Source organism: Trichomycterus rosablanca, chromosome 19 (genome assembly GCF_030014385.1).
Source record: "Trichomycterus rosablanca isolate fTriRos1 chromosome 19, fTriRos1.hap1, whole genome shotgun sequence".
Classification (NCBI taxonomy): Eukaryota; Metazoa; Chordata; class Actinopteri; order Siluriformes; family Trichomycteridae; genus Trichomycterus; species Trichomycterus rosablanca.
The window spans coordinates 3,154,045-3,181,888 of record NC_086006.1 but is presented as its reverse complement, the minus strand read 5'-3'; the positions used below and the strand labels follow the sequence as shown (position 1 = coordinate 3,181,888).

The 27,844-nt window shown below is 38.6% G+C and overlaps 1 protein-coding gene across 1 annotated transcript; it reads left to right on the top strand.

The window, feature by feature from the left end:
- Positions 1-14,795: 14,795 nt before the first annotated feature.
- LOC134333841 (uncharacterized) lies at positions 14,796-23,326 on the top strand. The gene is made up of 7 exons (XM_063016008.1): positions 14,796-14,838; positions 14,951-15,241; positions 20,819-21,171; positions 21,370-21,376; positions 21,918-22,016; positions 22,186-22,227; positions 22,988-23,326. The coding sequence occupies exons 1-7, from the start codon at positions 14,796-14,798 to the stop codon at positions 23,305-23,307; spliced, it is 1,155 nt and encodes a 384-aa protein (XP_062872078.1). The 3' UTR covers positions 23,308-23,326.
- Positions 23,327-27,844: the final 4,518 nt, after the last annotated feature.

The following is a 27,844-nucleotide window of genomic DNA, read 5'->3' as shown; positions in this document are numbered from 1 at the left end:
CCTCTCAGAGAAGAAAACCTTTTTTTTCAGTTTCTTGTTTCATTGTTAAGAAAACACTGAGTCAAAGATATATATTTTAATCTTTTAACACACTTAATATTTAAAACTGTGTTTTAAAAAGTCTCTTAATAGCTGATGAAATGTTTTATACATTTATTGACCATTATTCTATTTAAATACACCAATCGGTGAGGGTGTTTGTTAAGCTAAACCTAGACTAGTCTGGAGAACAAGCTGGTGGTATCATCGACAACCACAGGCTACGCTACAGTAGACCATACACAGTCGAGTCACATTATTATGACCATCAGCTAATATCCAGAGGAACCGCCGTGTGCAGCATGAACAGCAGCTAGACGGACTGGGAGGGACTCAATAAGGTCCTGGTAGGTCATCACAGGTATCTGGACCCATGCTGACTGCAGTAAACCCCACAGGATCCATAGAGCCAACACGACCATCGAGGTGCTCCCACTGATGCTCAGTTGGGTTCAAGTCTGGGACCGGGGTGGTACTTGGTATCCAATCAATGTGGGACATTTCTAGCCATGTGGCATGTTTTATTGTCTTGCTAGAAGATCCCATACGCCCCAAAGAAGACAATCAGCATGTATGGGTGTACATGATCTGCAAGGATGGATTCGTACCAAAATCGGTTGAGAGTTTGGTTGAGAGGCCTTTCACACCTTATATACCTATCAAGCCAGTGACCCGACAGTGTATTTAAGCCGGCTATACTATAAAAGCTTGACTTGACATTTTCTTCAAGCCCTTCAGCCCTCACTTGATGACTGTACAGCAGATTATGAAGATCCTCAGCCAGCTCGTGCTTCCATCTCAGTTTAGGATTGTTAGGTTAAGTGATAAAGGGCAGAAAAATGCAACACAGATTTGGAACGAGGAAAACAGCATTTTGCTGTGTCTTCCTTTATCATTTAGCAACTTTATTATATCATTTCCATCATGAGCAGTGCAGCGTACTGGCATCCAAATGAACATCAGTTTTGTCATGCTTAGGTGAGACTGATGACTATTAAACACAAAACTCCTAAGCTTCTAGGTGAAATTGCCTTTGTTTTAGGACCTCTTTATACATACACCGCTCTAAATTATTTTCAATAGAAAGCTGAATAGAGGCATCCAGGTGGAGCAGCAGTATATTCCACTAGCACATCAGCACTCCTCGGTTCAAAACTCGGCATTGCCACTGGTCAGCTGGGCGCCAACTAGCGGGCATAATAGGGCGGGATGACCGGACTACGTGGGTGTGGTCTTCAAACGCTGTGTAAGGACCCTGATTAGCAGACAGAGGCGCCTCTGCAGAATGCATACGTAGGTGAAAAAGGGTTCCGCTAAGGGCTGCACGGTGGTCGGAGCAGGCGTGAGCGGCAATATACCCATCTCGACTGCAACCAGCAGCAGACAATTTGACTACACTAAAATGGGACAAAATGCATAAATAAAAAAAGGAAGCTGAATACAATACACACATATACAGTACAATACCCTGCAAATTAAATTACTGGACTAGACTTCATGTAATCATTCATCTAACCACCAAAAAGACCAGAAAGAAATTAGGCTAACTAGTACTATCATATTGTCTGTTATTTGACCTATTATATTTTAAATATGCAGTTGTACTACATCCTGTAGTACCTCAGAGTGCCTGAATAAAATGTGGCACCCAGATTTAAGACAAGCTGCTCCAAATAAAGTGTTACAGTGGTGAAGTATGGAAGCAATTGCAGGCTTTAAACCTAACATGTGGGTTAATAATAATAATAATAATGATAATAATAATAATAAGAAATTGCATTTGTCATTTATAGATTTACAGTATAAATAATGACATTATTGATAATATATAATAATGATGACAGAATGGTCAGTGTGGCTTAAATTGCAGAACATTTTGACAGAGATCCGGTCAGTATATTAAAGCTTTTCCTGACATTATTAGCCAGCACTTTATAAAACAGATCTTTATGGAGTGGCAAGAACGAAAGCCGCTGTTGAGTAAAAGCTGTTTGACAGCCCACTTGGAGTGCAAAACGGCATGGTATGGACTGGCGGCATGACGAAAAAAGTGATTCTCTGGTCTGATGAGATGAAAGTCAAAAAAGTCATTAGGCAAAACAGCAAACACAATGTTTAGAGAAAAACCAGCTCTGCATATCACCTGCTAAATTCCATCCCTACAGTGAAACATGTTGGTGGCAGCATCATACCATGGGGTTGCTTCTCAGTGATAGGGAGACTGAAGGGACAGAAAACCTCCTACTACACAGAACTGAGAGTCACATATAGAATATTACACAACGAATAATAATCATCAAGGGAAGTCAGGAAAGTTTCCATGTGTATCCTATATGCGCGTATCCTGAACAAAGAGGAAGTACGCTAACAAGAGACACAGAAATACACAAAAACTGGTCAATCATAGCATCCAGCGTCCAGTAAAACCTTCCTCACCAGAAGGATCAGGACTGGAGTGAAGCTGATCGAGTCCAGATGATGAAGGTTCTTCTAATTTTCACCTTCTACCTGATCTCAGGTCAGAAATTATCCTTTTATAAACACACAAACTTGATCATCCTGTAGGTGTATTGTTGTGGTTGGCTACTCAGGAGGAAGTGTCATTATTGCCACACAAATGACATGGAATATTAACTGGAATAGGAGTATCTGTAGGTCAGAACAATCAGGCTGTACAGATATCGTACGTTTGAACCCCTCGACCAGATACATTCAAGACGACAGATTCATTCTGTATGAAAGCTACAGCGGATTCCTGACAGTGTTGATCAGAAATCTAAAACCACAGGATGCTGGAATGTACAGAATTGAAAATTCAGTGTCTTACAAAGACATGGAACTGAAAATTTATACAGGTAAGAAAGTTACCAATTTGTTATGAAACATTTGACTGTATTGATATTAAAGTAGTATTTATGTTTTAGCATTTCTTTTTATGTGCTTCTGTCACATGATATCATTGCTGGTGTGGATACAATGGCTGTTTGTGGAAGAAATTATTATAAACTGTTATTAATGATGTGCCTGAGGTATGCTTGCCCCCTAACTCTGGCATCCAGGGTTCGAATCCCACCCACCATACCTTCCCCACTGTCCACACTGCTTGTGCAGGCGCCTCAGCAAAGGTGTGAAAAATAGCATGCAAAAAATCCCTGCTGGTGTCATTTGCTACAAATAGATTCAAGTTGAATTGGATTGTGGGTAACCGGAAGCCAGACAGACCACAAAGCTTGAATGCTGAATTAAATCGGGCCTTGTTTGGGGTCTTTTGTGACTTCCTGAGTTAGTCATAGATGCATTTTCGGAGGAATTTTAGCAGGCCGGACACTTCTAACAATATTTAGTTTCTATTATGAGTTTTCTCTATTTAGAAATAACAGCTCCTACTGTGGTGTAGTGGAGTCTTAGTAACAAAAACAATTCAGACGTTTGTCATGAAGTACACGTTTTTCTTCTTTTCTTAAAGGACACATTAACACATCACAAAGCTGCTAAGCTTATAAAATGTACATTATTTTATTTCTTGCTTGTACAATTAATAGATCCTTGTTGTGAGACATCAAAAACTATGGACGCCTACATTGGAGACAACATCACCCTCACCTGTAACTATCCAACAGAGTATAAGAGTAACTACAAGGACTTTAAGAAGCTGTATAAGAACAGCGTAACATCATTTCTAAATACTGGAACAGCGATTCATAGTGGCAGGTTCTCCATTTCTGATGATATAAATGCTAAAGTTCTCAGTGTGAACATCAGTGACATCAGTAAAACTGATACTGGACTTTGTTTATGTGGAGTTCGGAAAAGCGAGGGCTCAGTCGACTATTACTCCTTATTCACAGAGATTCAGCTACAGGTTTCAGGTAGGTCTACAACTTATATTCAAGTCACTTTGGACAAAACTGTCTGATAAATGCCGTAAATGTAAATGATTAGGGTGAGAATTACACACTACATGGCTAAAACTACACTAAAAGTATTGGGGCGCCTCTTCTAGTCAGTTCATTCATGTGTTTCAGTTTGACAACAGCTGCTAACAGGTGTAATAAATCAATTATATAAAGGAAATTATAAGTATATAATGATATGCTTACTGTGTACAAAGCAAACTCTATATAGACATGAAGAAAAGCTCAGTTTAAAGAAACTCTGGTGGCTGCTCAGAGCCCTGGAGCCTACAGAGGTTTAAAGCAGCTGTAATGGGACCCTTGTGCTCCAGCTCATGTTTTAAAGATACTTCAGTCCAGTCATCAGACTATAACGTTATCAAATGATATGCACAACGGTTATTAAAATGAGGTTATTTATAAAAACATTTATTTATCAAGCTACAGGCATCTACATGGTAACACCGGCAGCACCAGACGCCACACCGCCTGATACAGGATATTTCAGTAAGAAATCCTATTATTCATAACTCACACTGTCATTCAGTCCTCATGTTGACCATGTACATTCAGCAAACCAGTGTGTTCAGGTTCCAGTGCACCCCCCATCCTCAAAAAACCCAACCCACCACACCACACCACAATCACCACAGAGGCTTCAAAAGAGCAGCAACTGAGCCGCAGCGCTAGTTTTAACACTTCCACATTTCAATATAGCACTTTGTGATGATTTATGATGCTGTGTTTGGTTTGTTTATCTCCAGCTTCCTTTATCATCATCATCATCGTGAGCGTATGTGCAGCTCTGCTCCTGATTGGAGGATCTGTTCTGATCTACAGACTGAGATGCACACAGACACAAGGTAGAAATTACACCCCAGCCCCCCTACTTTACATATCAAGTCAAAAACTGATTTTAATGAAGTTCTGACTGTTTCTCCCACAGTCCAAAAACAGGCAGCCAGGCTAATTGGAGACACTGATTTGTCCTATAGGTACCTAGTCACTAGGATGCATAAACCAGTGCATTGTAGTGCTGGTCCCAAGCCCGGATAAATAGGGAGGGTCATGTCAGGAAGGGCATCCAGCGTAAAAACTGTGCCAAATCAATAATGCAGACCACGATCCGCCAGCGACCCCTATGGGAGCAGCTGGGGAAATAGAGTAGTGTTTGGACTGCGCCATCTAGTGGAATCAACTGAAATGTCGAGTATTGCACAAAAAATTGTCGTTAGGACCGGATTTACTGGTCCTAAAGTTTGCCCACCACTGAAACTGATGGAAAAAAAGAGGGCCGACCGAAAACAAGCATTAAGCATCAAGCAAGTAAAAGAAATCTACATTGACAATAAAACTCGTTTAAGAACGTTAACATTGAGAAATTTCACACAACATCATTGCTAAGTGGTTTAAAAGAAGCTTACACGTTTCTGAATTGCTTTCTCGTTTTCTATACCATTGTTTTCATTTATGTTAAAGAGTAAAGTTTAGACTACAATGGTGGCAAACAGTGAGTACATATTTAAAAGAGGTGACAGAAAGAAATAATCGCTGCATAAAAGCACAACCAATAAAAATGCTTAGCAATTACAGCACGACTGGAAAAATGGATTAGAGGAATCAGATTTGAATATGGGCTTGTTTGACTTTTTGGAAAGATAAAGGACACCCAAAGAGGTTTTGGTAAGAGCCTGAACGTCTTAATTTTAATTGTTTAAACATCTAAGACTATTAAGAATAATTACAAGCAATTATTAATAATAATAAACAATAATTATTATAATTATTATAATTAAATAAATAAATAAAACTAACAGCATATGGAACCCTGACCATGAGCTTGTTGGACGTCCCATTTCAAAAACGAATACTATTAAAACAGACTGATCTTTTCTGCGATAACAACAGCCACTCTTCCGAAAAGGCTTTCCACAAGACTGAAGCATGTCTGTAGGAATTTGTGCCTATGCAGTCAAAAGAGCATTTGTTTGGCTGGGCACTGATGTTGGTCAAGAAAACCTGAATTGATGTTCCAGTCCATTCCAAAGCTGTTCAGTTGGGCTGAGGACAGGGCTCTGTGCAGGACACTGGAGTTTCTTTATGTGTTCAGGGGCTCAGTCACGCTGGAACAGGAAATTGGAAGCACATAATTTCCTAATATAATTGATTTATTACACGTTAGTTGTTGTGGCTAAAACTTATTAATTCAATAAATAGAAGAAAAAAAAGCGGTGTCCCAATACTTTTGTCTATATAGTGTACTCATTAGACTACATTCTCACTTGAACCTGTTATTAAATTCATCTGCACAGTCAAGCTGTAAGTGAAGCAAAAGCAGAAAGTTCATCACTGACACCAGTGTAACCAGTTTATCAGATTGGAGCTTAGTGTCGTTTCTTCTGTGTACAGGTTTAACATCACCATCCGGGATGAGCCACGATGATGCACAAGTGAGTCATTTCTTTGTCTGTATATGTCAGAGATCGAGAAAGTAAAGCAATATACAGCCATATTCAAACGTTTACATACACTTGTATCCTGCTATGGATGCCATGACAGTCATAGGTGTTCAATTATTTCTGAAAATGAATGATTGAAACACACAGTTTACTTAAAAACAAAGTAGGCAGGTGGTTTTAAGGTTAAGGCTGGTCAAGTTAAAGTGTGTGTGTGTGAGGAGTGATCCATGTTCCAGAACACTACAAGTAACTCTGTTTTATTTCTCTTATTTTAGGCTTCTCATGACTATGAACATGTTCCACTTAATATACAACAGATTGAAAACCAGAACCTCAGCCAATCAGATTCAGGATCCAAAAGGCTGCGCCCAGACACCAACCAATCAGGTTCAGACTACCAAAGTCTGCATCAGTACACCAACCAATTAGATTTAGGATACCAAACCCTGCGTCAATACACCAATCAATACCAAACTCTGCATCAATACACCAACCAATCAGATTCAGGGTACCAAACTCTGCATCAATACACCAACCAATCAGATCCAGGATACCAAACTCTGCATCACCACCCCAAACAATCAGATTCAGGGTACCAATGTCTGGATCCTGGAACTCTGACTGACTCTGTTTACCACACCCTTCAGTCCTAATGTAAACTTCATCCTCCATCATGTGTCGTTTACAGTGAGCCGTTACAGCTGATGCTCGCTGTCTGATATGTTGGTTTATTCGTAGAAGCAGTTTTACAGGAATTAAAAGTTTTTAAACAAATATGAACTTGCCTCACCAACCAAAGTAATACAGAAGAACAGGAGTGTTCACTTGAGTTTACTTAATTTAAATGTGTAGATTAATTACATTCTAAAAATTTTCTGTCTTATTTTATTTTATTATTTAAAAATATATAATATAAATAATTAAATACATAATATTCATTTATTTATGTAATATAATTATAATATCTCACAGTAACACAGTTGATTTTTGGGCATGTTGGGCCGACCTGCTCATGTCAGCATTTTTAAAGCTTATAAAATATAATCTGTATATGTGGACTGGATTAAGGTTACATTAAGTAAACACTTTAAAATGTAAGACTTTTTTATTGGCACAAATAAATATGATAGAATCTCTCCATTTGTTGATAATGGAGGTCACAGTCCAGTCTCTTTATTTGTCATACTTGTCTATTTTTGGTGCTAAATCTGTACATTTTCTCTGTTGTTTAAGATAAGATAAGATAATCCTTTATTAGTCCCACAATGGGGAAATTCACATTGTTGCAGCAGCAAAGGGATAGTACAGCACTCAGTACAAAAAATAGACGATAAAAAATAAAAAATAAAAATAGTACAATGTATAACAATAATAATAAAAAGTCAGAAAACTCTAAAAATATTTACAAATAACTGCATGTGAGAATATTGCACATTGTAATAGTTACACATGGGGAAAAAATTGCACATTTTAATGAATAATAATTTAAAGTGTGTGTGTGATCTATCTGGAGCAGTGCTGGTTGTATAATCTAACAGCAGCAGGAAGGAAGGACCTGCGGTACCGCTCCTTCCCACATTTAGGGTGAAGCAGCCTGTCACTGAAGGAGCTGCCCAGTGCTGCCAGAGTCTCATGCATGGGGTGGGAGTCATTCTCCAGCATGGATGCCAGCTTGGCTAACATCCTTCTGTCTCCCACCACCTGCACTGGGTCTAAGGGGCTCCCCAGGACAGAGCCGGCCCTCTTAATGAGTTTGTTCAGTCTCTTCCTGTCCACTGTAGAGATGCTACTGCCCCAGCATACCACTCCGTAAAAGATGGCTGATGCCACCACTGTATCAAAGAAAGTCCTCAGGCGTGCCCCCCGCACTCCAAATGACCTCAGTCTCCTGAGTAGGTAGAGTCTACTCTGACCTTTTTTTTAAATTTGTTATTAAACTTGGTTTATTATGTTATATATTTGTATTGTAATATAATTATGTTGTGAGTAAATGGGAGTAATTAAAACACTGACATTAATGTCCACTGCTTAACACAATAAAATGTTTAACATTCATGATTTAAGAAAAGAGACTCAAATCTTATAACTGTAAAACACTTAAAAAAGGGAATCGACAGAAATTGCTCAACAGATCAATGAAGCAATTTGTGTTGAAGGAAGTTATAGTGTTTTTTATGTGCATCACACACATATATCCTGAACAAAGAGGAAGTACGTAAACAAGAGACACACAAATCCACAAAATCTGGTCACACATATCAGCCAGTGTCCAGTCAAACCTTCCTCATCAGAAGGATCAGAAGTGAAGCTGAACTCGAGTCCAGATGATGAAGATTCTTCTCATTCTCATCCTCTACCTGATCTCAGGTCAGAAATTAACACGTAAGTTAAAACGTGAACTTGATCATCCTGTATGTGTCAGTACTGAAAGCTTAGTTAGCTCACTTATTATATTTAATATTTTCTTTTTTTATTAACAGGTCCAGTAGACTCTGCTGTGATTGGCTACTCAGGAGGAAGTGTCATTATAGTCTCAAATCTGAAATACTCTCCTACCTTAAATAGAATTTGTGTGTTAGATAAATCAGACTGTACAGATATCGTACTTTTTAAGCAGATGTTCAGAGTCATTCAAGATTATAGATTCATTCTGTATAAAAACAGCAGCGGATTCTTAACAGTGTTGATCAGAAATCTGAAACCACAGGATGCTGGAACGTACAGAATTCAAAATCATGTGGATTACAAAGACGTGGAACTGAAGATTTATGATGGTAAGAAAACGTTCAGTATTATATCAGTTCTGTCACTTTTATGCAAAGTTACAAGTTTGTTATGAAACATTTTATTAGTATATTAATAAATAATAAATATTAGTGATGTTTTACTATGAAATATCTGTGTAAAGATGATGTGGTTACAATGGCTGTTAGTTGAAGAAACTTTTCAACTATTCCAAATTCACAATTAGCTCCTGAAAAAATGACTTCAGCCTCATTCTGTGGTGCACAGAACGAGGCTGAAGTCATTTTTTCAGGAGCTAATTGTGAATTTGGAATAGTTGAAAGTATTGTTACACAATACTTTGTACTTTTTAATCGAATCTGTTTTGTGAGTGTGTGATGGTGCATCACACACTCACAAAACAGATTCGATTAAAAAGTACAAAGTATTGTGTAACACATTTGTGTGTCTTCTTATGAGATATTGTTAAAGATCTAAAAACTCAGAAACACCAGTGTGTGTATGTGTGTGTGTGTGTGTGTGTGTGTGTGTGTGTGTGTGTGTGTGTGTGTGTGCGCCCTGTGATGGGCTGGCATGTTTTCTTGCCTTTCGCCCAATGAATCAGACCCACCACACCAGACCAGGATAAAGCAATAAATGAATGAAATATCACATCTCACAGCTACTAATGATTTGATTTCTTGCTTGTGTAATTAACAGATCCTTGCTGTGAGGCATCAACCACTATGGACGCCTACAGTGGAGACAACCTCACCCTCACCTGTAACTATCCAACAGAGTATAAGAGTAACCACAAGTACTTTATAAGGCTGGACAACAACAGCTACTAATTATTTGATTTCTTGCTTGTATAATTAACAGACCCTTGCTGTGAGTCCTCAAAAACTATGGACACCTACACTGGAGACAACATCACCATCACCTGTAACTATTCAACAGAGTATAAGAGTAACTACAAGTACTTTATAAGGCTGGACAACAACAGCTACTAATTATTTGATTTCTTGCTTGTATAATTAACAGACCCTTGCTGTGAGTCCTCAAAAACTATGGACACCTACACTGGAGACAGCATCACCATCACCTGTAACTATCCAACAGAGTATGAGACTGACCGCAAGGACTTTATAAGGCTGGACAACGACAGTATTGTTAAAGACATTCTTAATACTGAAACAGCGCCTCATAGTGGCAGGTTCTCCATTTCTGATGATATAAATGCTAAAGTTCTCAGTGTGAACATCAGGGACGTCAGTAAAACTGATACTGGACTTTATTTATGTGGAGTTTTTAAAAACACGAGCTCAGTCTATTACTCCTTCTTCACAGAGATTCAGCTACAGGTTTCAGGTAGGTCTACAACTTTTATTTCAGCTTTTTTGTCTGCAAAATACAGCAAATGTAAATAATTAGGGTTAAAAAGTATTGGAAGCCTTTTTCTAATAATTAAACCCACGTGTTGCAGCAACAACAGTTGATAACAGGTCTAATAAATCAATTATAAAACGTTATATAACATTATCAAATGTTCTCAAGTCTTCTATTAGTAGCTACCAACAGCCAACATTTATTATAACTCCATATAAATACCATGATATGTACAACTGTTATTAAAATGAAGTTATTTATAAACACATTTATTTCTCATGATACAGGCATCTACATGGTAACACCGGCAGCACCAGAGGCAACACCGACAGAATATTCCAGTAAGAAATCCTATTATTCATCACACTTTCTTTCTGTCCTCATGTTAAACATTTACATTTAGGGCCGCTCAGGTGGCGCAGCGGTAAAAAGAAACGCGCTGCAACCAGGGCTGGATTCTGAGAAGCGTCGTATCGAATCCAGCCTTGCTTTACCGGTTCGAAGCTGAGTGGCTATATGAGCAACGATTGGCCGGTTGCTCATGTGGGGGGTGGGACAAAGAACCGGATGTGGGTCTCTCTCTGTCAGAATGCGATTGCGTTCTCTGCCGGCTGATTGGAGGCGCTTACACAGAGATGGGAGGGGGTGCCCTTAGGGTGTGTCTCTCCGCATGCAACGCTAGGTGGCGCCAAACTCGTCGATGTGTGGGTGGCAAAGATGCATCTGGCTGCTGCTCGTGTTTCGGAGGGGATACGGGTTAGCTTCAATCACCTCCGTCAGGGCAGGGTTCGGCATAGACAGAGAGGAAGCACGATGCTAATTGAACAATTGGATGCGCGAAAAAGGGGTAAAAATTAAAAAAAAAAAAAAAAAAAAAAAAAAAAAAAACATTTACATTTAGCAAACCAGTGTGTTCAGGTGTTTTTTTTAGAAAAAAAAAACTATTCATAAATTCAATTTGAAGGTTTTTGGTTTGATTCTAGCTTGGTATCAGGTTCTAATCCCAAACCCACCACACCACATCACACCACTCCTATAACATGACGTCACTTAATCACAGAGGCTTCAAATAAGCCGCAGCGCTAGTTTCAACACTTCCACATTACAATATAGCACTTTGTGATGATGTATGATGCTGTGTTTGGTTTGTTTATCTCTAGCTTCCTTCATCATCATCATCATCATCGTCGTGAGCGTTTGTGCAGCTCTGCTCCTGATTGGAGGATCTGTTCTGATCTACAGACGGAGATGCACACAGAGACAAGGTAGAAATTACACCCAGACACCCCTACTTTACATATCAAGCAAAAACAGATTTTAATGAAGTTCTGACTGTTTTTCTCATGATTTATTAGTGTTTATAAATAATGAGATGCTTTGTAGTGTTTTAGTGAAATTATTGTTGTCTTCAGCAGTGCCTCACAGTGCATAATTAGTGATAAAAAGTATTTGGACACCAGACCATGAGCTTGTTGGACATCCCATTTCAAAATCTAAATTGAGTGACCTCTGTGTGATTCTTTTCTGAGAAGGCTTTTCATAAGACTTTGAACTATGTTTGTGGGAATTTGTGCTCATTCAGTCAAGAAACATTTGTATGGCTGGGCACTACTGATGGCCAAGAAAGCTGTTGAGTAGGGATGTAACGATGCACTCCTCCCATGATGCAATGCGATTCACGATACTGGGTTCACGATACAATTTTTTCATGATTTTTTTAAACAAAATTAAATTGAAGACAAATGATGACAAAGTTTTATTTTATTATTTCTCTTACTGCTTATCTTTTATTTATCTAAATAATGAATGCCATTTTATTTCTGAGGTGGGTACAAACTATGTAAAACAATGCTGCACATTTCCCTTTTTGTGTAAAAAAAAAACTGAAATAAAATTTTTAAACAAATCTCACATTAAATAAATACATGAATAATACAAATAAAGAAAGTATCCTCACGTAAATACATTTGGCTGGAAAATTCCGAACCTGGCAACCCTGTAGTGATGTCAACCAGGCAAGGTGAATAGCGCCAGTGCGCTCTACTGTTTAAAGTGAATATGGATTCATTATACATGCAGACCGATTTGAATCGTTACACATGTGAATTGATTTTTAACTGTCTTATGGTGCATCGTTACATCCCTGACACCAGTGTAACCAGTTTATCAGATTGGAGAAGTCAGGAGCTTAGTGTTGTTTCTTCTGTGTACAGGTTTAACATCACCATCTGGGATGAACTACGACAATGTACAGGTGAGTCATTTTTCTGTCAGTGTCTGTGTGTCTGTGTAAGAGAGAGAGAGAGTAATAATTTTCATAATCACCTCCATTAAGCTGATGACTGAATAAATCATCACTGTTAGACTATTAGTACGACCTATAATGCAATACAGCTGCAGTCAAATGTTTACATACACATATATGTATATACACATACACTCTGCATGAGTCCTGTAGGAGTTCAGTTATTTCTGAAACTGTGTGTGTGTGTGTGTGTGAGGAGTGATCCATGTTTCACAACACTAAAACGTAACTGTGTTTTCTTCCTCTAATTCTAGGCTGTTCCACTTAACATACAACAGTATAAAAACCAAAACATCAACCAATCAAATTCAGAGTACCAAGGTCCGCACCAATACAGCAACCAGTCAGATTCAGAGTACCAAACTCTGCGTCAATACACCAACCAATCAGATTCAGAGTACCAAACTCTCCATCAATACACCAACCAATCAGATTCAGAGTACCAGTGTTTGGATCCTGAAACTCTGACTGACTCTGTTTACCACAGCCTTCAGTCCTAATGCGAACTTCATCCTCCATCATGTGTCGTTCAGAGTGAGCCGTTACAGCTGATGCTCGATATGTGATAACAAGTACAGATCTGTCTCACCAACCAAAGTAATAAAGAGGAGAAAAAGTCGTGTCGTGTCATTTCACTAAACTCATTTAATGGTGGAAAATTAACAAAGAAACAGGTAACAGCATGTTTATCTTAAATGCTGGAGCCTATCTCAGCTTTTTAATTAGCGCAAGGCACACAGTAACACCCTGGATGGGGTGTCAGTCCATCGCAGGGCAGACAAATATACACACACACACACACACACACACCCAGTCACCTGTCCTATAGGACAATTCAGTGTCTTCATTTAAAACCAGAAACCGGAGCTAATCCACACAGACACAGTGAGAACATACAAATATGTATACATACAAATACCCAATTCTACTCTTCTTTCTAATTAAGTTAGGAACTAAATTACATTATAAATGGGGGAAATGGTGGTGGGGTTTTGACTATACCAATGATTTTGTGGTGATTCTATGTATTTTTATTTGTCATACTCGTCTATTTTAGGGCTAAATCTGTACATTTTCTCTGTAGTTTGATTTGTTATTATAAACCTGGTTTATTATGTTGTTTTTTAAGCCAAGTACAATAACCTTATATACCTGTATAATGTCTCTTAAGTCGATGCAGCTTTTATACTTTTATTGATATATTTGTTCAATTCTACTGTAAAAGCTAAATGCATGCAAGCTTATCAATCATAAAACACTCACCATGTAACCCAGCTTCAGCACAAACATTACACTGATCTCTGATTCATGGATTATCCTGCTGTTTGTTGCTCCTCAGCTCATTATTTTTGTAATAATAACTTAAACCCTGATTTTGTATGATTAGTATACCATGTTATATTTTTAAACCCAATATGTGCTGTAATTTAGTGATGTTACAAGATGATAGTAGAGGTGGGGGTGACAATATGTGAGAGATTTATTATATATATTTTTATTTTGTATTGTACAGAGATGATGGTTAGATCATTATGAGCTAAAAGACCAAACTAAATGGTAAAATTACTGTGTCTGGTTAAAATTATATACAAGTTCATCTTCATACCTTGCTATCCTTACTTAATTAGGTAAATATTGTTTGTATTGCTAATTAGCTAAATAAATCTAAATTGTTTATAATTATGTTGTCCATGAGAGTAATCTGTAGTAAAAGAAATGATTAAAACACTGACATTCACATCCACCGCTTAATACCGTAAAAGAGACTCAAATCGACAGAAATTGCTCAACAGATCAATGAAGCAATTTGTGTTGAAGGAAGTTATAGTGTTTTTTATGTGCATCACACACATATATCCTGAACAAAGAGGAAGTACGTAAACAAGAGACACACAAATCCACAAAATCTGGTCACACATAGCAGCCAGTGTCCAGTCAAACCTTCCTCATCAGAAGGATCAGAAGTGAAGCTGAACTCGAGTCCAGATGATGAAGATTCTTCTCATTCTCATCCTCTACCTGATCTCAGGTCAGAAATTCTTCTGTAATTAACACGTGAACTTGATCATCCTGTATGTGTCAGTACTGAAAGCTTAGTTAGCTCACTGATTATATTTAATATTTTCTTTTTTTATTAACAGGTCCAGTAGACTCTGCTGTGATTGGCTACTCAGGAGGAAGTGTCATTATAGTCTCAAATCTGAAATACTCTCTTATCTTTAATAGAATTTGTGTGTCAGAACAATCAGGCTGTACAGATATCGTACTTTTAAACTCAATCAGAGTCATTAAAGATTATAGATTCATTCTGTATAAAAACAGCAGCGGATTCTTAACAGTGTTGATCAGAAATCTGAAACCACAGGATGCTGGAATCTACAGAATTGAAAATTATGTGGATTACAGAGACGTGGAACTGAAGATTTATGATGGTAAGAAATTGTTCAGTATTATATCAGTTCTGTCACTTTATGCAAAGTTACAAGTTTGTTATGAAACATTTTACTATGTTAATATTAACTCATTAGTGATGTTTTAGCATTTTTTAAATATCTGTGTAAAGTTAGGGCTTTTTGTGCATCTGTCACATGATATCAAGAAACTGGAAGAAACTTTTCAAGAATTCCAAGTTGTTACCAGTTCAGTACCGTAACCACTAGGCTACATTAGCCTAATTTTACAGTTAAAGCTTGCTTCACAATTAACTACCAAAAACAAATTTGAAAGGACTTCAGGCTTTAACTGTGCACCATCATACACTCGGATTTGAAGACAAAACAGATTTGTTAAAAAAAACAACAACAACATAGTATTGTGTAACACATTTGAATGTGTTAAAACGCAGAACCACCAGCATTACAAGTACATGTAGGACTTAATTTGGTCTCCCAAACTAATTTTGTAAAGACAAAACCTAGATTTTTAACATTAAAATTTAGCATTAGCTGAAAGTCCCAGCTAAACTTCAGATTGCTGGCTCACGCTATTCATGCTATGAACACAAATGTGTGTGTGTGTGTGTGTGTGTGTGTGTGTGCCCAAGGACGGATTAAGGATAGTCTGGGCCCCTGGGCAAAGAGTTGCCCAGGGCCCCAACCACCGCCCCAACCCCGCGTGCCTCCCCCCCTCCAAAAACATAAATAAATTAATACATTAAACAACCTGTCAATAACTAACCCTAACACAAAAATCTATTTTATATAAGTTTCTTTCTACTCTTCTTTCTTGCAAAGTCATCCACTAATTCATCAAAATTAAGCTGTCTGACCAAATCTGATTCAATAGCCAGAAGTGACAGTGAGTTCAGGCGGTTTTGGCGCATCCTAATCCTGAGTTCATTCTTAATACGAGCCAGTTTGGAGAATGAACGCTCCCCTTCACAATTTGTGATAGGCACAGTCAAAAAAAGTCTAAGTGCTATGACATTTGGAAAGGTTCACTGTAAATTCAAATTTATCATGGTTTTGAGCATTTTACTAGGACATTTTTCTTTTTCTGTTATGAATGATTTGAATTGTATCAATTCATCTGCCAGGCTCATGTTCAGATCTGAAGGATATGCTGCAGCGAGTGAGTTAGCCTTTAAAGTGAGCTCACTGTTGGACATATTGTCAGGCATGAAAAGAACATCAAATAGCTCAGTTAAGTGTGTGTATGCATTCAAACGGTGGTTGAGACAGGACACAAGTTTGTCAATGACAACATTGAAAGTTTCGATCCGAAACTTGTCCTTTCCGTTAAATGCTACACCTGGCTCTGCACTATCATCAGACATAATTTTGCGCTTCTTTGTACGCTGGAGGTCATGCCTGTACTCTTGGGAGACAGCAGTGGTGACATTTAAAGCTTCCCCTTCAAACACCTCAAAGTTATCTCTCTGTGCTGCCACAAAGTCTCGTAAAGACAAGAGAAGTTGTGTAGCTGTACATATGTCAATATCATGCTTATGCAGCTGCAGGCTTGTGTCTTGGAACCTCTGTAGTATTGTGTCCCAGAAGTATGCCATGAAGGCCATCTCCAACGTGTCCAATTTGTCACAGAGTGCAGAGGCTTCACTTCGAGTTACACATTTCTCCTCCATATCTTTAGACATATCATTCAATGCCTCTCTCAGTTGTGCATAATATTTCCAAAGAGCCTTAGTTGACTCAGCTCGTGCGCTCCATCGAGTACCTGACAGTGATTTCAGTGTGAGTTTGATATCAGTATCACGGAAAACCTTTCCCCCACCTGTGTGTAGATGATGCACAAAATGTGTACATTGCCTGTACAAAGTCAAAAAAACGTCCAGCTTCTGGGCTACTGTCAACAGCATTGACACCAACTAAATTCAGTGAATGTGCTGCACAGGGGACATAACAAATCAAAGGGTTTCTTTGTTTAAGATGAGCTTGGACTCCATTGTACTTTCCCGACATGTTACTTGCATTATCATATGACTGGCCCCTACAGTTGGATAAGTCTAGGCCCAGATTCTCTACCATAGCAACGACACACTCTGCCAAACTGTCCCCACTATGGTTTTCAATAGGCTCAAAAGCTAGAAAACGCTCAACTACATGTCCGTCATTATTAACAAACCTAAAAATAAAAGTAAGTTGGTCCACATGAGCAAGGTCTGGAGTGGAGTCAACTATAACAGAGAAGTATTTTGATTCTTTGATCTCATTAACAATTGCCTGCTTTGTTCTCTGTCCCATCAAATGGATAAATTCTTCACACACTGTCCATGATAAGTAGGACACAGAACCTTTTCCCTTACCTCCAAACCTTTGGAGGTGCTCAGCTAGGAATGGGTCAAATTTGGCTAAGAGTTCTATGATGCCCAAAAAATTACCATTGTGGGCTGATCCTAATAGCTCATCTTCTCCCCTGAAAGCAAGTCCCCTCTCCCCCAAAAACTGGATGACTGCAACAACTCTTTTCAAAATTTCCCGCCAGTATTGTCTTTCTGCATCAATTTGTTTGACAATATCAGAATCAATTGTTGCTGTGCCTCTGGAGTGATTATATAATGCTAGCATGCAAGCCCTATGCTCCACACTCCCCTCATGCTCACCAATCCGCTCTGAATGTTTCCAGTCAGAAAATCCATGAACAAAAGTATTGTGCTTACTGGAAAACAGTTTGCAAGCAAAACAATACACACAGCCAGTTAAAGGAGAGTAAAGTAGCCACTGCCTAGTCACAGTTTGCCCATTGGGTAGAGAGCAACTGAGTAGAGCAACTGAGTAGAGCATTTGTAAAGCTCCTACTGGTACCCCCAATGCCTCTATCCCTGACTGAGGCTGGGTACTTAGCACTTCTGTTTTGAAATGCAGCTTCTCCTCTATTAACAAGAATCGACTTGGCTTGGTCGGTAATGGTACTGGGCCATAAAGCAGGGTCGTTGACCGTTTCACACCAGGAGTTGGGGTCCTTGCCCTCCTCATTTGAAAAACGACACTCACACGATGCAGCTGGCTGGTCTGATTGTGGGTCTGACACACCTGCAACTTTCCTTTCATGGTCTTTCTGCTACTGGTCTGTGGTAGCCTGGCAGGGCTGGCATTCCTGCTCTGCACCTGACTGGGTCTGCAAAGGTACATAGTCACTGACAGGTGACACTAAGCCAGTGGTGATCACATCTTCATTGCTAGAACTCTGATCACTGCTAACATTAGCAATACTTGTCTCACTCATATCCAGCGGTTTCTCAAAGAAGTTTGAGATCAAAGGAACGCTTTTCAGGAAATCTGCCTGATTTGCTTCCTTAATTTTTTTTGCTTTTCTTTTTGAGGCACCACTTTTTTGTTTGGGATCCATGTTATTAATGGCAAGTGTTTCTTAAGATGCAAATATAGAAGCTTGTCTTGCAAATTCCTATTCCTATCCAATACTTACTATGTTGTTTCTATGTTGTATGTTCAGGAAAAAAATACAATCACAAAATTGTAGAACCAGATACAATATGTAATAAAAAAAGGCTGACCTATAACTATTTAGCTATAAATTGTTGTTATTGTAAATGTATTGTATGTATGTACTAATATTATAAAGCTTACACTTCTACTATTATCAATAATGTAATATGCAAATAACAATAAGCTTTTAAAAAAGCTGTGAGTTGCTAGTTAGCAACATTACACTAGCCTTGAAAAAGGCTGTGAACCTTTCAAAGTTTAATATATTATATATAGTAATATAATATTATATCATGTAATATAATATAATATATAAGCCTTTGAAAAGACTATGAAAAGAATGTAACAGAATATATGCAATATAGTATAGTATAATATAATATAAAAATATTTATATATATTATAAAATAATATAATGCAGTATAAAGGGCAATGAGCCTTTAAAAAGGCTGTTGGTTGCTGATCTGGTAATGGCAAGGTAAAAGTTGTAGTAAAAGCACAGAGCAAGTTCGCAAGCTGAACTGTCTGAATGTGAGGAGTTTTGATACTGGCAGGGGGTTTTATATAGATCTTGCATATTCACTTGGAAGTTCTCGCAACACCTGATTGGCTCAGCCCCAGTGGGAATTTAGGGCAATGTAACAATTTTTCACCACTGAGTGAGAGAGTGGGGGAGGGGCAGCCACTATCTACTACAAAAAAACTGTTTTGTGTGTGTGTGTGTGTGTGTTTGTGTGAGAGAGAGAGAGGCATGGAGAGGGAGACAGGGGGAAGGTTTTGAGTATATTAAAAATGCTGTGTTAATGATATTAAATCAAGTTTAATTATTGTCGAGACCCCTTCACACTGCCTTGAAACATGTCGTCATGTCAAACTGTCATTGAATAGTCATTGAATAACAAGCTGAATAAAATATGTTTTCCAATAAATAATCCTCAAACAAAATATCAGGGTTACATGCATACGCAGCCACAGCTACTACAACAAAACCACTTGCTGTTTCATCATCTGTCACCAAACCAAAATTGTGCTACTCAGTAAAATTAGCTTGCAGTTCTGTTGTATGAAAAGGCACTTTTGGTCACTGGTCTCTTTACTGTTGTTTATTAAAAGGGGAAACATGAAACTAGTCAAATGGCTTGTTGTTTTCACATAAGTGAAATCACACCCTTGGCCAAATTCACTCAATTTAATCGGTGTCAAAGATAGCATTCATCAGACAAATTGCTTGTCTTAAATTTAAATAATTGCAAAATTGCAAAATTAATTTGTGTCTCTGCGCTTAAGAGAAATTGAACATAATAATTTTGAAACAGTATAAATTCAGAAACATTAAGTAAGGGCCTGAATCGCATATTTGCAACAAAACGTCTGTTATGAAATATGGTAGCTTGCCTGGCAATTTGTAGGTCCCTAGAAAGTCAAGGAGCCATGGTAAACGACTTCTATGGAAGTCAAGGGCCCCATAGCAGGGGCCCTCGTGATCAAGGGCCCTCTAATGGTATGCCCTGCTCTTCTCTAGGGCCCCCTGGTAGGGGCTCTCATAACCAGGGCCCTCTAAAAATATGCCCCCCTCTTTCCTAGGACCCCTAATAGCCAGAAGTCGAAGTCAGAGCAGTGCCACAACGCCTCATCTATTTTCATAAGGGGCCCAAAAGCATGGATAGGGCCCAAAAGCATGGCTAGGGCCCCCAAGAGGCCCTGGGGTCAAAGTCCCTAATAGTCAGAGGATCCTTAAAATGGAGGGCCCTCGGAAATAAAAAATATATTGTATCATAAATGTTGATAGGCATCGCAAAATGTTTTGGGCCAGGGCCCCCTGACCTCAAGGGCCCCTGGGCGCTGGCCCCACTGGCCCGGTCAGTAATCCAGCCATGTGTGTGCCCTGTGATGGATTGGCTACCTGCCCGGCGTGTTTTCTTGCCTTTCGACCAGTGAATCCAACCCACCCCAACCCTGACCGGGATAAAGCAATGAATGATGAATGAATAAATTATTTGTTTAGGATGTTTTTTTTTTTCACATCTCAAACCATTCACAAATCATCACAAATCATCACATATCACAGCTACTAATTATTTGATTTCTTGCTTTTATAATTAACAGACCCTTGCTGTGAGTCCTCAAAAACTATGGACACCTACACTGGAGACAACCTCACCCTCACCTGTAACTATCCAACAGAGTATGAGACTGACCGCAAGTACTTTATAAGGCTGGACAACGATAGTATTGTTAAATACATTATTAATACTGAAACAGCGCCTCGTAGTGGCAGGTTCTCCATTTCTGATGATATAAATGCTAAAGTTCTCAGTGTGAACATCAGTGACGTCAGTGAAACTGATACTGGACTTTATTTATGTGGAGTTTGGAAAAGCGAGGGCTCAGTCTATTATTTCTCCTTCTTCACAGAGATTCAGCTACAGGTTTCAGGTAGGTCTACAACTTTTATTTATGCTCAAAAATAATAGAACATTTTTACACTACCACTAGATAGATAGATTTACATATAATAGATAACTGTGCTGAGCTAACAGTGGAGTTATGAGGAATTAATGTGCAGAAAGTGTAGTTTTAATATAAAGTAAGAATTATTATCATTTATTTATAATTTATTTACATTGTGTGTTTTTGTAATTTTATGCTTTGAACAGAATCCAGGCAAGCAGGACCGACAGAGATTCCACCTGATGGAGAACATTTAAGTAAGAACTTAAGTCTTTCATTCTATATGCTCAGAGGCGTAACTACAGGGTAATACTACATTGTTATTATTATTATTATTATTATTATTATTATTCTATAATAATAATAATAATAATGCTGTTGTTATCGTTAATAATAACAATGATAATAATAATAATAAATAATATTATTAATCGTAAATAATAATACATTAATAATACAGCACCTTTTATAAAGCTGTCATTTAATATGCTTTACAGGACAGAAAAAGGGCACGAATGCAATAACTTAAATAAAAGAATAAAAAGGCAAGAAACAAATTAAAAATAAAATGAATTAATGAATGAATAAGTGAATACACTGTAAAGCTAGTCATAGCACTGACGCAGAGGCCTCAAAAAGTGCAGAGACCTACCCACACAGCAGCTCTATTTTTAAGATCATACCCCAGTATACCAGGTTAAGGTCAGGTTTAAAGATGCTTTTCTGTATTTTCTCTGTTTGTGTTTGTCTTCAGTTTTTACGGTCTGTATCAGTGTGGGTGTCTGTGCAGCTCTGCTCCTCATTGGAGGGTTTGCACTGATTTTCTACAAAATTAGAAACAAGAAAAGACAAGGTATGGCCTGCGTTATTGCATTATTGCAAGAGTTTAATTTATTAATTTATTATTTATTAATTTATTATTTATTAATTAATTTATTAATATTTATTCATTAATTAAATTACTGAAACCAGTGTGTTAAAGTCGTCAGCTGTAATACAGTGAGAATAATTTTTCATTACAGGTTCAACATCAACAGCAAAGATAAACGACAACAGTCCAGTGAGTAAATATTTTTGTAGTATTAAGTACAGTCGAATTTTATAAAAATAACTTTTTATACAGCCAAATTATAAAAAAAAAAAAAAAAAAAAAAATCCTTATGGCCACAGCCTCGCTGGGCTGAACTGAATTGCCGTTGCAATCTTTCTGGAACTCCCTACGGTGGCTCAGTGGGTAGCACTGTCGCCTCACAGTGAGAAGGTCCTGGGTTCGATCCCCAGGTGAGGCGGTCCGGGTCCTTTCTGTGTGGAGTTTGCATGCTCTCCCCGTGTCTGCCTGGGTTTCCCTCGGGAGCTTTGGTTTCCTCCCACAGTCCAAGGACATCCAAGTGAGGTCAACTGGAGATACTAAATTGTCTGGAGATACTAAACTTGTGAACTGATGAATCTTGTGTAATGTGTAACGTTCTGGTCATGAATGTAACCAAAGTGTAAAACATGATGTTAAATCCTAATAAATAAATAAATATCCATATGCCATTGCTACTGGCCCATTCGATCAATAATCAGGAAGCCTTTCAGTCCATTATTAGGATTTCTGTGGGCAGGTGTACATTTTTTACTGGATGGATAAAGGTTAATTCACGTGGCTGTATGTACATTTTGGACCATTTTTTAAAAGACAACCCACAAAACACAAATTAAAAATTAAAAAATTATAAAATTTGTGAAGGTTTTAGTAGAACAGAATAAGTGTTTCCATCATTCAGTCACAGAACAGAACAGTTACAGAAATGCCAGCGTGTGTAAACTTTTAACTGTAAGTGGATGTTTACATGAACTGCATGTTCGTCCTCAAGGTTCCTGATGCGGAAACATCTGCTGCTGCCGTTTGTGTCTATGAGGAGATAGAACACGCCAACACACCTACTGTATCAGACACCGAAGTTTATGCAAACGCTTCAACAGCAAAAAACAGCTTAGACGAAAAAATCTCCTCCACTGTCCAACCAGCGAAAGACCAAGAGGTCACTTACTCCACTGTGAGTTTTCAGAAGAATCCAGGAGATGCTACGGTCACCTTCAGTACGGAGGAATCCACTACTGAATACGCTGCTGTCCAACACCACCCACACCTGAAATAAAACACCACCCACACCTGAAATAAAACACCACCCACACCTAATATAACTGCTAACTATACAAACAGCGTCTCAATACTGAATTAAAACAATAACCACATCACAATTAATTTATCCATTACAATAAAACAAAACTGAGTAGGTTTTTGTCTGACCTCAGTCCTGCCAATTTAAAAAATATCGGTCATTGTTTGTATGTTGATGTTTATGCTCGAACTTTTGTCTTCACACTTGCAAATAGTGTTTACCATGTCGTAAAATCTGTGTTTTAATTATTTAATGATCATGTACTCATAGCAGCTTATATCTAATAGCAATAATCAAACCAATAAAAAATGTGTACATAAAATAAGTCAAGTTTATTTGTATAGCACTTTTACATAGACAGCTTTACAGAATCCAGGACCAACAGTTCAAAAAACCCTGCTGAGCAGCCGAGGACGACAGTGGCAAAGTAAAACTCCTTTAAAATGACAGGAAAAAACCTTGAGAGGAACCAGACTCAGCAGGGACCTCCATCCATTTGAATAAATAGTATTTACACAAACCAAACATATACAAAATATGTTTAACCTTAAAAGTTATAACTACTGAAAAGAAGCATAAAACAAGCAAATTAAGTTCTTTATTATTTAGTCCAGTCTGTGATATAGTCAACAGTGAGTTCTGGACATTTTCAGTGCAGAAACGGCAGGTGTCCATCACATCTAGCAGGAGCAGCATTGTTTTTACAACATTCTCAACTTGCAGACTTCAACCTCAAATGAGTAAACAGGATCCCATCAGAACCACCTCAGGGTAAACAACAGAAGATGTAGTTAAAATCTTAAAAAGTAAAATGTCATTTTTGCAGAGAACAAATGACAACAGTAACATTAATAATTTAACCTTGTTGTCACAGTGGGCAAAAGGTTTCACAGAAACATTAATACAGAGTGAAAAAGACCCTCTAGGATTGTAAAAACTATCGACATGTCTGTGACAAACTGATTTAATAATAATAATATAAAACAAGTTTTAGAATTGAGTGTTTAGATGTTAAAATATAAAAACAAAAACAGGCAGTCGGGTGGTGCAGCGATCTGTTACTTTAGTCTGTCAGACTAGAGATTTAGATCGGGCATCTACACAGACATGATCGCCTTGATGGACTGGCATCATGTCCAGGGTGTCCAGGACAAAACATTAATACAATTAAATAGTTAATAGTGACTCTAGTGATCAATTTTAGGCTTCATGTAAAATTCCAGCCTTGTACACACTAGAGCAGTGATATTCTATCAATCAATATCAAACCTACAGCAGACTAGATTTCATACAGAGTGTATCTATATAGATAATAAAATATAATTGTACAGTGTATCACAAAAGTGAGTACACCCCTCACATTTCTGCAAATATTTTATTATATCTTTTCAAGGGACAACACTATAGAAATAAAACTTGGATATAACTTAGAGTAGTCAGTGTACAACTTGTATAGCAGTGTAGATTTACTGTCTTCTGAAAATAACTCAACACACAGCCATTAATGTCTAAATGGCTGGCAACATAAGTAGTACACCCCACAGTGAACATGTCCAAATTGTGCCCAAAGTGTCAATATTTTGTGTGACCACCATTATTATCCAGCACTGCCTTAACCCTCCTGGGCATGGAATTCACCAGAGCTGCACAGGTTGCTACTGGAATCCTCTTCCACTCCTCCATGATGACATCACGGAGCTGGTGGATGTTAGACACCTTGAACTCCTCCACCTTCCACTTGAGGATGCGCCACAGGTGCTTAATTGGGTTTAGTCCATCACCTTTACCTTCAGCTTCCTCAGCAAGGCAGTTGTCATCTTGGAGGTTGTGTTTGGGGTCGTTATCCTGTTGGAAAACTGCCATGAGGCCCAGTTTTCGAAGGGAGGGGATCATGCTCTGTTTCAGAATGTCACAGTACATGTTGGAATTCATGTTTCCCTCAATGAACCGCAGCTCCCCAGTGCCGGCAACACTCATGTAGCCCAAGACCATGATGCTACCACCACCATGCTTGACTGTAGGCAAGATACAGTTGTCTTGGTACTTCTCACCAGGGCGCCGCCACACATGCTGGACACCATCTGAGCCAAACAAGTTTATCTTGGTCTCATCAGACCACAGGGCATTCCAGTAATCCATGTTCTTGGACTGCTTGTCTTCAGCAAACTGTTTGCGGGCTTTCTTGTGCGTCAGCTTCCTTCTGGGATGACGACCATGCAGACCGAGTTGATGCAGTGTGCGGCGTATGGTCTGAGCACTGACAGGCTGACCTCCCACGTCTTCAACCTCTGCAGCAATGCTGGCAGCACTCATGTGTCTATTTTTTAAAGCCAATCTCTGGATATGATGCCGAACACGTGGACTCAACTTCTTTGGTCGACCCTGGTGAAGCCTGTTCCGAGTGGAACCTGTCCTGGAAAACCGCTGTATGACCTTGGCCACCATGCTGTAGCTCAGTTTCAGGGTGTTAGCAATCTTCTTATAGCCCAGGCCATCTTTGTGGAGAGCAACAATTCTATTTCTCACATCCTCAGAGAGTTCTTTGCCATGAGGTGCCATGTTGAATATCCAGTGGCCAGTATGAGAGAATTGTACCCAAAACACCAAATTTAACAGCCCTGCTCCCCATTTACACCTGGGACCTTGACACATGACACCAGGGAGGGACAACGACACATTTGGGCACAATTTGGACATGTTCACTGTGGGGTGTACTCACTTATGTTGCCAGCTATTTAGACATTAATGGCTGTGTGTTGAGTTATTTTCAGAAGACAGTAAATCTACACTGCTATACAAGCTGTACACTGACTACTCTAAGTTATATCCAAGTTTCATGTCTATAGTGTTGTCCCATGAAAAGATATAATGAAATATTTGCAGAAATGTGAGGGGTGTACTCACTTTTGTGATACACTGTATATACAGTATATATATAAGCAAAATGCTAAACACATGAGTAGATTACCATGTGCAGTGTGTCGTCTTAAATAAATACATAAATAAATAGCTGTAAGATGTTTGCCAGTAGGTGGAGCTGGAAGATCAAAAGTGAGAGTTTTAATAGCTTCTTGATGCAAACATGCACTGACAGACAGATTCACTCTCATGTCTGCAGCCAGACTTCTCTATAGCTCTTTAGTTATTTATAATAAACATAAACTGGCTTTGTTATAACTACAGAAGAGGTGAACTGGATAAAAAACACTTAAAACGAGAGATCCTTAATCAGATTTTAGATCTGTGTGAATTGTTTGGCTGTATAAAGAACTCAAACATCAGATACAAGAGCAACAACGTGCTACTTCATTTTTTCAGTTTTTATTATCATTTCATCCTGGACAGAGACTTGGTGGACTGAAGCCAGTCAGAAACATAGCTCACATGGCAGGTATGAACCCTTTACATGGTGGCACTACTTTCCTAAATGCGTTGTCTGGTAATATGTACAGGACCAGTGTCCCATTCCTCCAGTAATACTTGTTAATACCTGTAACTTATTCTTGAAGAATAGGCTTTGTTTTTACCACATGTTTTGCCTGGTAACAAGTGCAAAACCTCCACTCAGATCCATATGATATCACTGATACTGTACTGCCCACTGGAGGAAATTCTGCCTGCTAATTGTGAGTGTGCGAGTGAATGAGTAAGCTATAGTTTTGATGTGCTCTGTGTCTAATAATGCATCTGCAGGAGCTTTAGGAGCTTGGTGGAGTCGAGTTTGTGTGCGCATGCGTCCCCCATCATCTGCGCATCAGCACCCCAAACCTGCACACACACACACACACACACACACACACACACACACACACACATGGAATCAGGAACACAGCCGACAAATCACAGATCACACTCAGGTGTCTGGAGTGGTGTAAAGCACAGCACTGTTGGACTCTGTGAGTGAGTTTAACCCTGCCTAACACATTCATGATGAATCGGAAAGCTGAACGTGAGAGAGGCCTGGTGTCAGGATGAAATAGCGGTCTCACACACACTGAAGCTCTAGTGTCTGAGTGGAAGCTGATCCCATCAGTCCTGTTCTGAAACCTAGCACAGACTGGTAGAGCAGTGAAGGAAAACCCTCGGTGTGTGAGGTTGGGGCGTCCACATACTTCTGACACCTTTAATCTGATCATGTGATCAGCAGCACTGCTCTGTCGGACCTTTCAAGTGCAAATGCTCTCTAATTAAACAAATAAACATATAACTTCTTTAGGAAACTGATTTACTCTTCAATTCAAATAAAAAGATGTTACAAATCTTTTAAAAGCTGTTTTAGCTATAGTCTTTATATTTCATGTTCTTAAATTTGAGTCAATAACTAAAACCTGCTTCATCTCACCACTCTGCACATTTATTAATGTATACTGGAAGTGAGCAAATAACAGGTGGGTGTGTCTGGTGTGTCTTCAGATAGCTAAAAGAGTAGAGACTGCAATTTTTTATTAAACAAGAAGTCTTTTACTGGAAAGTGAAATAGAAAGAGTGCAGTGAAGCAGAACTTCAGTCCAGG

Excerpts from the sequence above, each read along its gene's own strand:
- LOC134333841 (XM_063016008.1), top strand. The coding sequence starts at position 14,796 with ATGATGAAGATTCTTCTCATTCTCATCCTCTACCTGATCTCAG. Across the intron at positions 14,839-14,950 it reads CATCCTCTACCTGATCTCAG|GTCCAGTAGACTCTGCTGTG; the intron begins GTCAGAAATTCT and ends TTTTATTAACAG. Across the intron at positions 22,017-22,185 it reads TAGAAACAAGAAAAGACAAG|GTTCAACATCAACAGCAAAG; the intron begins GTATGGCCTGCG and ends TTTTCATTACAG.